Genomic DNA, 12,918 nt, shown 5'->3' on the forward strand with positions numbered 1-12,918 from the left:
TTAGCTGCTGTTTAGTAAATTGCATTTGTTCTGGGATATAGACAATGATCAGGGAGGCGTCCAGAGTGGGGAAAGTTCCCCGGAGTGGGGACGCTGTAGCTCGTGTCCTGAGAGGTCACAACCAGGTTGGGGGACGAGCCCCTCAGGAAGCCTGGGCCCAGCCTTGTGGGGGTTATAAGGACTTTGCTACAGAGGAGATTGGAAGGGGAGCCCTGGAGGTGAGGCAGGCTCTGGGTGAATGGAGCGAGGACTCAAATCCTTCTGCTTTTTGATTCCACCGGTGGGTGTTTAAGTCAGGAAAGTCCCGCCGCAGTAGCGGGACCATTTCCCTGCTTACCTCTGCGCATGTTTACTGGTTTCCTCTAAAGTTTATTAAGTATTTTAGAAAAAATATGTCTCCCATTCCCCCCGCTAGATGGAAGACGGTCCCTCCCTTCTGTCCTGAGAGTGGAACAGAAGCCGGACACAGAGATGCTGCAGCGCGATGGGTTTATCGCTAGGACCCAGGAGCAGCTGGGAGGCGGCTCTGGGGGGAGCGATCGCTGGGCTCAGTCCCGGCAGCAGGAAGTGACTCGCAGCCGCTGCGGTGACTCTGGCTCCCGGCGAGATCCCCGAGCCCCGGCGGCTGGTGCTGGGAGCCCGGAGCCCTGGCTGCAGCCGGGAGAGGGGAATCTCCAGCAAGGCCCTTCCCGCTGCTCCCCAGGAGCCTCTCCCAGGGGAGAGCCCCCAGCCTGGCCAGGACCCTTCCCGGCCCGGCCCCTGCCCCAGGGGGGCCCCGCTCGGAGGGAAGGTAAGAGAGACCCGCCCCCCGTCACCCCCGGGCTGCAGCGGGAGGTTTGTCCCCAGGCTGCTCCCAGCGGAGCTGGCTGCGATTCCCGCCCTGGGCCCGGGAAAGCTGCCGCCAACTCCCGGTGTGTGCGGGGCGGGGGCAGGATCCTGTTACCACCCATCCCCCCCCCCCCCATGTGCTGCTTTCTTTTCTTGCTCCTGGCCGCCTTGGTGCGGACTGCGGACGGAGGCTGCAGCTGAGGGGGGAGAATGGGGGGAGGGCAGACGGTAGGCCGGCGCAAAACTGAATGCAGGGTGGGGTCCCCAGCTCGGGGCTTGGGAGGGGGGGGGTCCCAGGGGAACATGGGGGCGGGGGGGGGGGGGGCAGCACAGGCGTTGGATCTAGGCTGGTGGGGACCTGCCACACCCCTTGGCTTGAAGGGGTTTCCATCCTATCCACGTTTTACAGTTTGGTTCAATGGCTCTCAGCGCCCCCCCCACTGTATAGATTGTTTCACACACACACACACACCCCCGCCTGGGACTAGGAGCTGCTGATAAGAACAGGGTACAGCCATCGGGGGGGGGTGTGTGAATCTAGGGCTGGGGGAGGCAAGTTCCTGCCCCCCCCCGTAGGCGTAGGACCCCAGCCCCTGAGCACTCCCAATATCGCCCCACCCGCTGAGCGTGTGGCCCCAGTCTCCCCCTCCCCAGAGCCCAGGGAGGGCACACGGCCCCAGCCTGAGCCCCTGGGGCAGCCTAAGGAGAAGCCTGACACGCTTCCCCACATGGGCCGTGCACCCCACCTCCGCAGTTAGCTGTGATTCTCAGCCAGCTTGGAAAACAGAAGGTTTATTGGTCGCTGGGAACACAGCATAGAACAGAGCTTGTTAGCACAGAAATCAGGAGCTTTCAGCAAACTCCATGGGGGGGGGGGGAATCCAGAGTCCCGAGTCCTGGACTCTCCCCACTGAGTCCCAAACCAGGAGACTGACCCACGTCCAGCCCCCCATCCTCAGTGACGCCCAGCTGCCCCTCCTCCGTGCTTTCTCTCTTTCCCAGGAAAACAGGTCACCTGGCCTCCCCCTCTCTCTCTGTTCTCACACACCTTCAGCTGGCTCCTAGCAGAGGACCAGCTCCGGCTCCGGCCATCACTTGTCAGGATACAGAATTTTGACCATTCTCTATGCCAGGAGTGGGCAAACTTTTTGGCCCGACGGGGATCAAAATTGTATGGAGGGCAGGATAGGAAAAGTTGTGCTCCCCCAAACAGCCTGGCCCTGCCGCCTATCCAACCCCTTCCTACTTCACGTCCCCTGACTGCCCCCCCTCAGAATCCCTGACCCTTCCAACTCCCCCTGCTCCTTGTCCCCTGACCGCCCTCTCCAGAGACCTCCTTCCCCTAACCACCCCCCAAAGACCCCACCCCATCTAAGCCCCCCTGCTCCTTGTCCCCTGACCGCCCTCTCCAGAGACCCGCTGCCCCTAACAACCCCCACAAGACTCCACCCCATCTATGCCCCCCTGCTCCTTGTCCATTGACCGCCCCTTCCAGAGACCCCTCCCCACCTCCTATCCAACCTACCTGTCCCCTGACTGCCCGAACCCCTATCCACACCCCCACTCCCCGACAGAGCCTCGCGATTACCACGTCCCATCAAACCCCCCCTGTTCCCCATCCCCTGATGACCACCCCAGAACCTCTGCCCCATCCAACCACCCCTAGATTCCTGTCCCCTGACTGCCCCCTGGGACTCCCTGCCCCTTACCCAACCCCCTGGCTCTGGCCCCGGCCCCCTTACTATGCTGCTCAGAGCAGTGACCGGAGCCAGACTCGCTGCCGTGCAGCCCTGCCCCCCAGAGCGCTGCCCGTGTGTGTTGGCGTGGCTGCAGAGGGAAAGTCGGGGAGGGGCCGGGGAAGCCTCCCCTGTTTGCTCAGGAGTGGGATAGGATGGGCCCAGCCGCAGTTTGCCCACCATTCCTCTATGCCCAGGAAGCAACTCTGCAGTCACACCTGTCCTCTAGAGGTCTCCGCAATGATCACACACCTGTATCCCACCAGTTCAATACTTGAGTAACACATGGGGAAACTGAGAAACACACTTGGTATTCAGAGAAAATATTAAGAACATTCCTGCTTCATCACACCCCTCTGAGACCAGCCCAGGGCCACTTTCTCCAGTGGCTGAAACCCCTCTGACCATACCAGCCCCTGAGCCTCCAGGTGATGGAGAGACCTGGGGAAAGGGCTGGAGCCGGGCAGGGAAATGACTCTGCACAAAAGGCCCCTTTCAGGGACCAGCTGGTGAGTTTGGCCTACAAGGGGAGGGGCTCTCTGTGTCTGTGAGCCCCAGAGCTGCTGCCCTCAGTGACACAGCCGGGTTCAACCCCCGTTACCAGTGTCAGTGGCTGAGCTGCCTGGTGAGAGCAAAGGCCCACGACAATGGGGCAGTCGCCCGTTCTCCCTGGGCGAGGGAAGAAGATGAAAAGGGAGAGCGGAGAGACTTGAAGGGCAGCAGGAGCAAGAAGTGGGGAGGGAGGTTCCCAGCTCCCAGCCCTGCCCAGATCCATTCCCTGCACCCCCCCCCTCCCCAGCAGTCTGCTCTCCTGGGAACAAGGGGAGGAGCTGAGAGAGGCAAAGCCAGTTGCTCACTCTGCTGAGCACCGCACTATTTAGGGAGACGGGGGAGAGCTAGAGGGGTTACAATACACTGTGGGGCAGTGCCCTAAAGTGACTCCTTTGATTCTGCTCTTTTTCCAGCGTTTGGCTCAGAGATACTGTTCTGGGGAGGTTTAGAAGGGACGTGGTGGGGTTAGTTCTAATGGGGGCGTAGGGGGCCTGGACGGGGAGGTAATGAACTAACTGGGTTTCTTCCCAGCATGGCAGAGTCCTAGAATCAGAGCGTCTGTCTGCAGGGAGAGAGCCTGGGGGGAATCGGGGAGTGACATGGATTCCAGCCCCTTCTGTAACCTCCCCCATTGCCCCTCTTGCCCCAACAGGCTGAGGAATTGCATCCACGTTTCGCTCCAGATCATCCCATCTTCCAGGAGACAGGGAAGGGAAATGGCTGTGATGGACCCAGCTCAGGTAGGAGCTTTTGGTGTGTGTGGGGGGGGAGGGGCATTGCAGAGGGGTTAATCACCCAGGGTGGGACTGGGTGTGATGAACCTGCTAGAACATGATCAACCTGGGCCTGATTTTCTGAATAGGCGCATTGGCGTGTTGAGGGGGAGGGGAAACATTCCCCCATTTCTGAACTCTGGGCAGGGCTGGAAAACTGACCAAACTTGCAGTGCTGGAGCCTGACCCCACTGGCCAGAGGCTGCTGTGAAATACAAAGGGAAGCTGTTGGGATTCCTGTTCCTGTCCTTGGCTCAGAGCTCAGCTTCTCGTATCAGCCTGTGGCTGGCAGGCGTGTGGTAAATGAGAAGAACCTGCCCTGCTCCATCTGCTGGGGGGGACAAAGAGCTCTCACCTTCTCCCACCCCCTGAAGCCTCCTGGCAGCTCTGAGCAGGGTGTGGGGAGGATTCTGCTTCTTTGGTCCTCCTCCCCTGTGACTAATGGGATTGTGGCTGGGGCAGTACGTGCTGAGTGGGGGACTCTTGTTGTTTCAGATGCCGGTGACTTTCGAGGAGGTGGCTGTGTATTTCACCCAGGGGCAGGGGGCTCTGCTGGACCCCGTTCAGAGAGCCCTCTACAGGGACGTCATGCGGGAGAACTATGAGACGGTGACCTCGCTGGGTAAGGGATTCCTGGCCCCTGGGTTATTGGAAGCTGGGGGGGGTGGTCTGTGTGACTGACACCGCAATGAGACCATGGTGTCAAAACCTAAGGCACATACTAAATCATCCCCACCCAACACCCCTACCTTCCAAGGGGGAGAAGTCATGTATTGTCTTGTCTGTGTTGTTTCACGGTCTCGCACAGAATCCCTCTTCTCCCTCCTCCTTGGTAACACCTCCAGCCATGTGGAGGGCTCTGGGCTCCGCAGGTTTAGAAATAGGCAGGGGTTTAACACTAGAGCTCAGTGTGCACCACAATTCCCCTCACCTCCCCAGATGTCTGCCCCCCTTGAGGGGGCTCAGTGACCATGTTCTCGTCCTCTTAGATTCCACATTCCCCAGCACAGCACAGGGACAGGTTCCGCTCACGGAATGTCCTTTCTGACACGCTCTCGCAATCCTCCATGCAGCCTTATCTGGTCTGATTTCACTCCCTACACAGGATTCCCCCTTCTCAAACCTGATCTGATCAGCCGGCTGGAACGAGGGGAAGAGCCGTGGGTGCCCGATCTCCAGTCCTGTGAGGGAAGAGAGATCCCAAGAGGCTCCCACACAGGTGAGGACTAACACAAGCCATCTGGTGAAGGAAGGAAAAAGTTGAGACTCCCAAAAATGAGGTATCAGTAAATGCCTTTAGTTCCTTCCTCTTCTCACCTAGGCAGGGTTGCAGGCAGCAGATATCACTGACATCACTTCCCACATGTCCTGTTAACTGCAGGAGTTTCCTTCCCTACTTTCCTTCTCTGTAAAAGTTTGGGTGGGAAGTGGAGGCAGAATCCAATTGCTCTGTCGGTGCAGCTTTAGTATGTTGGTTTTCCCTTGGTGCTATTCCTCTTTTTCTCCCCAGCACAATGACTCCTGTCTGGATTGTCTCTCTCCCAGCAGGTGATGAGAGAGTAAGTGAGACCGAGGAGGGGAATCAACAGCAGGAAGTTCCTGGGCACAGAGAATCACAGGGGACCTTTTTGGGAAGAGCTGAAGGGAATTTTTCCCAGTGCTTGGAACAGGGACAAGCCTGGGGAAATTGGCAGAGCTCAGAGAGGCTGCTGAGAAACCACTCAAGGGAGCAGATGGATGAATCTTTTATCTGTGGGAAAGGATACAGGGATCCCACAGCCCATCACATAACCCCTAAGGAAGACAAACACTATTTATGCCTCGGTTATGGAAAAGGATTCTTTCTGAGACCACAGTTTGTTTCACCTCAGACAATTCATACTGAAGAGAAATCACTTCAATGCTCGGACCGTGGGGAAAGATTCAATAACCGCTCAGATCTTAATAACCATGGGAGAAGCCACACAGGAGAGAAACCCACTCAGTGCCTTGAGGGCAGGAATTGTTTGAATTGGAAGTCAACACTGATTACACATCAGGCAATCCACACTGGAGAGAGACCCCATAAGTGCTTAATCTGTGGGAAAAGTTTCGTATGGAGGTCAGCCCTACTTAGACATCAGAGAAAACACACAGGAGAGAGACCGCATAAGTGCTTAGAGTGTGGGAAAAGTTTCGTAGAGAGGTCAGGCCTTGCTAAACATCAGATAATCCACACAGGAGAGAAATCCCATAAGTGTTTGGACTGTGGGAAAAGTTTCACACAAAGATCAAATCTTATGGAACATCAGAGAATACACACCGGAGACAGACCCCATAAGTGCTTAGACTGTGGGAAAAGTTTCATACAGAGGTCTGCCCTTCTCAAACATCAGGCAATCCACACTGGAGAGAGACCGCATAAATGCTTAATCTGTGAAAAAAGTTTTATACAGAAATCAACCCTTCTTATTCATCAGGCAATCCACACTGGAGAGAGACCCCACAAGTGCTTAGACTGTGGGAAAAGTTTTATACAGAGATCAGCCCTTCTTATTCATCAGGCAATCCACACTGGAGTAAGACCCCATAAGTGCTTAATCTGTGGGAGAGGTTTCATACGGAGGTCAGACCTTGTTAAACATGAGGAAATCCACACTGGAGAGAGACCCCATAAGTGCTTAGACTGTGGAAAAAGTTTCGTACGGAGGTCAAATCTTCTTGTACATCAAAAAATCCACACTGGAGAGAGACTCCATCAGTGCTTAGACTGTGGAAAAAGTTTCATACGGAGGTCTGACCTTGTTAAACATCAAGCAATCCATACAAGAGGGAGACCATAAGTGTTTGAAAAGTGTGTAAAAGGTATTTGGGACCATTCCAAGAAATAGAGACTAGAACTTTGAAATGTAACTTGGTATTGTTAAGTAATCGAAAGAAGATAGTAGTGCTGTTGATTAATTGCAATTAACTTGCATGATTAACTCAAAAAAATTCATTGTGGTTAAAAATATTAATCTTGTTGAATCACATAGTTAAACAATAGAATAGATATTGGAATTTGTTAAATGTTTTCAGATGTTTTTCTACGTTTTCATATCTGTTGTGATAGAAATCAATAAAGAATAGAAAGTATACAGTGCCCACTTTATATTATTTTTGTTACAAATATTTGTACTGTAAACATTCAAAATAAAAATAGTATTTTTCAATTCACCTCATACAAGTACTGTAGTGCAATCTCTTTATCAGGAAAGTGTAACTTAAAAACATAGATTTTATTTGTATAAGTGCACTCAAAAATAAAGCAATTAAAAACTTTAGAGCCTAGAAGTCCACTATTCGTTTTCTGCCAATCGCTAAGACAGACAAGTTTGTTTATTTTTACGGGAGATAATGCTGCCTGATTCTAATTTATGATGTCACCTGAAAGTGTGAGAAGGTGTTCGCATGGCACGTTTGTATCTGGCAGTGCAGATATTTATGTGCAAGATATGCTAAACATGCCTATGTCCCTTCATGCTTCGGCCACCATTCCAGTGGACATGCTTCCATGCTGACAATGCTCATTTAAAAAAAATAATTCATTAGATAAATTTGTGAGTGAACTCCTTGGAGGAGAATTGTATGTCCCCTGTTCTGTTTAACACACATGCTGCCAAGTATTTCATAATATAGAAGTCACGGAGAATGATCTAGCACATGTTCATTTTAAGGACACTTTCACTGCAGATTTGACAAAATGCAAAGAAAGTAACAATCAGAGATTTCTAAAGGTAGCTACAGCATTCAGCCCACGGTTTAAGAATCTGAAGTACCTTCCAAAATCTGAGCGGGATGAGGTGTGGAGCATGCTTTCAGAAGTCTTAAAAGAGCAACACACTGATTGGGAAACTACAGAACCTGAACCACCAAAATAGAAAATCAACCCTCTGCTGGTCGCATCTGACTCTATCGATGAAAATGAACACGTGTTGGTCTGCTCTGCTTTGGATCGTTATCGATTAGAACCTGTCATTAGCATGGATGCATGTCCTCTGGAATGGTGGTTGAAGCAGGAAGGGACACATGACTCTTGAGCACATCTGGCACATAAATATCTTGCCATGCTGGCTGCAATAGTGCCACGAGAATGCCTGTTCTGACTTTCAGGTGACATTGTAAACAAGAAGCGGGCAGCATTATCTCCTGCAAATTGTAACCACACTTGTTTTTCTGAGTGATTGGCTGAACTAGAAGTAGGATTGAGTGGAGTTGTGGGCTCTAAAGTTTTATATTGTTTTATTTTTCAACGCAGGTATTTTTTGTACGTAATACTACATTTGTAAGTTCAACTTTCATGATAAAGAGCTTGCACTACAGTACTTGCAGTTGGTGAATTGAAAAATACTATTTGTTTTGTTTTTTACAGTGCAAGTATTTGTACTAAAAAAAATACAACGTGCTCACTGTACACTTTGTATTCTGTAAAAACAACGAGGAGTCCTTGTGGCATCTTAGAGATTAACACATTTATTTGGGTATAAGCTTTCGTGGGCTATAACCCACTTCACCAGATGCACGGAGTGTATTCTGTGTTGCAATTGAAATCAGTATGTTTGAAAATGTATAAGACATCCAAAATATTTAAATAAATGGTATTCTATTTTTTTTAAAACCGCGATTGATCACGATTACCATTTTTAATCACTTGACAGCCCTAGAAGATAGTAATTGTAGTAGTCTCTGTTTACCTGTTTCTTGTTACAGATGAACAGTGTAACCAAAGGGTTTCTGTCTAGGACTCTATTTTGTTATTTCAGAAGTCAAAAGGAAATATTAACATTTAGATGAAACTTGGGTATAATAACGTCATTGTATATCTCTCTCTATTTAAAGTTTGTGGTAAACTGCCTATGAACTGCTATGAATTGGCTGGATTTTAAACAATCCTTACTGAGGTTGCAGGAACAAACCAGCCCGATGTGTAGGAAGAATATTAAATGTGGCAGGCGACCAGCTTGGCTTAACAGTGAAATCCTTGCTGATCTTAAACACACAAAAAAGCTTACAAGAAGTGGAAGATTGGACAAATGACCAGGGAGGAGTATAAAAATATTGCTCAGGCACGCAGGAGTGAAATCAGGAAGGCCAAATCACACTTGGAGTTGCAGCTAGAAAGGGATGTTAAGAGTAACAAGAAGGGTTTTATAGGTATGTTAGCAACAAGAAGGTAGTCAGGGAAAATGTGGGCCCCTTACTGAATGGGGGAGGCAACCTAGTGACAGGATGTGGAAAAAGCTAATGTACTTAATGCTTTTTTTGCCTCTGTCTTCATGAACAAGGTCAGCTCCCAGACTACTACACTGGGCAGCACAGCATGGGGAGGAGGTGAGCAGCCCTCTGTGGAGAAAGAAGTGGTTCAGGACTACTTAGAAAAGCTGGATGAGCACAAGTCCAGGGGGCCTGATGTGCTGCATCCAAGGGTGCTAAAGGAGTTGGCGGATGTGATTGCAGAACCATTGGCCATTAACTTTGAAAACTCATGGCGATCGGGCAATGTCCCGGATGACTGGAAAAAGGCTAATGTAGTGCCCATCTTTAAAAAAGGGAAGGAGGAAGATCTGGAGAACTACAGGCCAGTCAGCCTCACCTCAGTCCCTGGACAAATCATGGAGCAGGTCCTCAAGGAATCAATTTTGAAGCACTTCAAGGAGATGAAGGTGATCAGGAACAGTCAGCATGGATTCACCAAGGGCAAGTTATGCCTGACTAACCTAATAGCTTTCTATGATGAGATAACTGGCTCTGTGGATGAGGGTAAAGCAGTGGACTTGACTTTAGCAAAGCTTTTGATACGGTCTCCCACAGTATTCTTGCCAGCAAGTTAAGGTAGTATGGGCTGGATGAATGGCCTATAAGGTGGATAGAAAGCTGTGATCAATGGCTCCATGTCTAGTTGGCAGCCGGTATCAAGCAGAGTGCCCCAGGGGTCGGTCCTGGGGCCGGGTTTGGTTCAATATCTTCATTAATGATCTGGAGGATGGCGTGGACTGCACCCTCAGCAAGTTTGCAGATGACACTAAACTGGGAGGAGTGGTAGATACGCTGGAGGGTAGGGATAGGATACAGAGGGACCTAGACAAATTAGAGGATTGGGCCAAAAGAAATCTGATGAGGCTCAACAAGGACAAGTGCAGAGTGCTGCACTTAGGAAGGAAGACTCCCAGGCACTGCTACAGACTAGGGACCCAGTGGCTAGTCAGCAGTTCTGCAGAAAAGGACCTAGGGGTTACTGTGGACGAGAAGCTGAATATGAGTCAACAGTGTGCCCTTGTTGCCAAGAAGACTAACAGTTTTTGGGCTGTATAAGTAGGAGCATTGCCAGCAGATTGAGGGACGTGATCATTCCCTTCTATTTGGCATTGGTGAGGCCTCATCTGGAGAACTGTGTCCAGTTTTGGTCCCACACTACAAGAAGGATGTGGAAAAATTGGAAAGAGTCCAGCGCAGGGCAACGAAAATGATGGAGCACATGATTTATGAGGAGAGGCTGAGGGAACTGGGATTATTTAGTCTGAAGAAGAGAAGAATGGGGGGGGGGGGATTTGGTAGCTGCTTTCAACTACCTGACAGGGGGTTCCAAAGAGGATGGATCTAGACTGTTCTCAGTAGTAGCAGATGACAACAGGGAGTAACGGTCTCAAGTTACAGTGGGGGAGGTTTAGGCTGGATATTAGGAAAAACTTTTTCACTAGGAGGGTGTGGTGAAGCACTGGAATGAGTTACCTACGGAGGTGGTGGAATCTCAGTCCTTAGAGGTTTTTAAAGTCAGGCTTGACAAAGCCCTGGCTGGGATGATTTAGTTGGGGATTGGTCCTGCTTTGAGCAAGGGGTTGGACTAGATGACCTCCTAAGGTCCCTTCCAACGCTGATATTCTATGATTCTATAGGGATAATTACTTTATGTTAATCCATGTAGTTTAATTACCTGTGATGTTTGGGAAATAGGAGGTTACTTCTACAACTTATTGTTCACCCAAGGACTGCCTGCTGTGAAAAGGCTGCAAAAATGTCTATATAAATTCTGGAACCTGATCCTTTTATCTCAGATCTTTTGAAGCTTTATTCAGGGATAGTTTGAATTGTAAGACTGAGATCTCCAGTCCCTTCTGGACTGCCCTGATAGTGAACATTTGGACATTGGACTAGAAACAGACTCTTTTCAATTCTAATGCACCATCTCTATGGTGAAACTGACCTAAGGTCTCTATTTGCATTTGTATGTCTAATGATCTTTTAGCCAATACTGTCTTTTCTTCTTTTAATAAATCATAGTTTAGTTCACAAGAATTGGCTGTAAGCGTGTACAGTAACTCCACACTTAACGTTGTAGTTATGTTCCTAAAAAATGCGACTTTAAGTGAAACGATGTTAAGCGAATCCAAGTTCCCCATAAGAATGAATGTAAATGGGGGTGTTAGGTTCCAGGGAATTTTTTTTTAACCATACAGTACAGTACTATAGTTGGGAGGTGCCCCCGCCTTACCCCACTCAGGCACAGCCCACTGGCACTGGAGACAATGAGGCAGGCATGGAGCCTGAAGGTGCTGTAGGCTAGGAGAAGTACATTGCACAGCAGCAGTGGCAGCTTCCCCTACTCTGCAAGCACCAGGGGCGGGGGGCTCAACCCTTGGCCCGCCCATTCTACCACTTCCCCCAAACCCCCACCCTTAACCCACCTCTTCTATCCCCCCTTCCTCCTTTACTGCGCACGCCACATCCTCACTCCTCCCCAGTCCCTCTCCTGTCCGCGGCAATCAGCTGGCTTGCAGCATTCAGGAGGGAAGGGGGAGGAGTGAGGACACAGCACGCAGGCTCCCCCTCCCTCCCTCCCCTGCCTCCTGAACACTGCAAGTCAGCTGATTGCAGCAGGCAGGAGGCAGGGGAGGGAGGGGGAGGCACGTCGAGTCCTCGCTCCTCCCCCCTCCCTCCTGCCTGCGGCAATCAGCTGGCTTGTGCCTTTCAGGGGGCAGGAGGGTGGAGGGAGAAGGGGGAATGCACTGATCCACAGGGTCTGCTGGCAGGCGGGAGGCGCTGTGGGGGGAGGGCATAGGGAAGTGGATAGGGAGCTGCTAGCTGTGGAAAAAGCAGGCAGCCAAAAGATGTTATAGTGAAGCATTGCACAACTTAAAAAGGAGCATGTTCTGTAATTGAGCAGGGATGCAAGATTGAAACAATGAGAGGACGTTAAGTGAGGAGTTACTGTATTTGGGTAAGAATTGAAGTATTCATTAACTTGGTGGGTGATGTGTCTGCTCCTTTGGGATTGGTAGAATTCTTTATATGATGAAGATTTTCAGGAATCCCCATCAGAATCTCAGAGGACATTTTCCCACATCCGGTATCGTTAAAGACTTGCCTCTGTTGCCACTCTGTCAAAGCAGTTATTTTATTACAGCATCTCCCATATCATGAAGGGTTTACAGAGCTGAATGATGCGTCATGCCTGTGCCAGGCAACTTTCAGTGAAATTAGCCTGTAATTAAAATCCAAAGCTAAGTTATTACCCATTAAACGTGACAGCAGTTCCCTACGTTGTACTCCTGGGCAGCCTCCTCTATAGGAACCACCGTGTGAGCTCTGTGAGCCTGGGACAGATGGCAAACCAGATAGATCGAAGTTTGATCCTCTTCACAGAAGTTTCGGAGCCTCCTGGTGTTCCCCACACACCCCGTCCCCACCTGCTCCTTTTGCTGCCTGGAAACTCAGCCGATTGGCGATTTCTACCATGTTTGCCAGCTGCCTGTTCAGCCTGACGTTTCTCTGTTGCACAGTTTCTGAGGCCAGGAGACGGCTGTATCAGATCCCTCCCAGCACTGGCTGACGTGCCTGCACTGCAGAGTGACAGCTTCTGTGAAATACTGCAGACAAATGGGACATGGAGCTTCCTCCTGGAGACTTTCTAGGGGGTTCTCTGCGGCCATGGCTCCCTCTGGACCATTTAGTGGAAAATGTACCACTAGGGCTCTGGTCCTGCAATCAGAGGCATCCACCTGTGAGGATGAGCC

General features: G+C 50.5%; 1 protein-coding gene and 1 long non-coding RNA gene across 2 annotated transcripts; both read left to right on the plus strand.

The window, feature by feature from the left end:
* The first annotated feature begins 751 nt into the window (after positions 1-751).
* LOC115271361 lies at positions 752-4,422 on the plus strand. Its single transcript, XR_003899923.1, has 3 exons — positions 752-790; positions 3,769-3,856; positions 4,385-4,422. It is a non-coding gene; the product is annotated as an uncharacterized LOC115271361 (long non-coding RNA).
* A 60-nt stretch (positions 4,423-4,482) lies between these two features.
* Positions 4,483-6,855, plus strand: LOC112122262 (zinc finger protein 239-like). The gene is made up of 3 exons (XM_029913382.1): positions 4,483-4,511; positions 4,995-5,108; positions 5,438-6,855. The coding sequence occupies exon 3, from the start codon at positions 5,623-5,625 to the stop codon at positions 6,709-6,711; it is 1,089 nt and encodes a 362-aa protein (XP_029769242.1). The 5' UTR covers positions 4,483-4,511; positions 4,995-5,108; positions 5,438-5,622; the 3' UTR covers positions 6,712-6,855.
* Positions 6,856-12,918: the final 6,063 nt, after the last annotated feature.

This window comes from Terrapene carolina, unplaced genomic scaffold (genome assembly GCF_002925995.2).
Source record: "Terrapene carolina triunguis isolate 2854851 unplaced genomic scaffold, T_m_triunguis-2.0 Scaffold624, whole genome shotgun sequence".
NCBI lineage: Eukaryota > Metazoa > Chordata > Testudines > Emydidae > Terrapene > Terrapene triunguis.

Coding starts and splice junctions, on each gene's coding strand:
- LOC112122262 (XM_029913382.1), top strand. CDS start 5,623: ATGGATGAATCTTTTATCTGTGGGAAAGGATACAGGGATCCCACAGCC.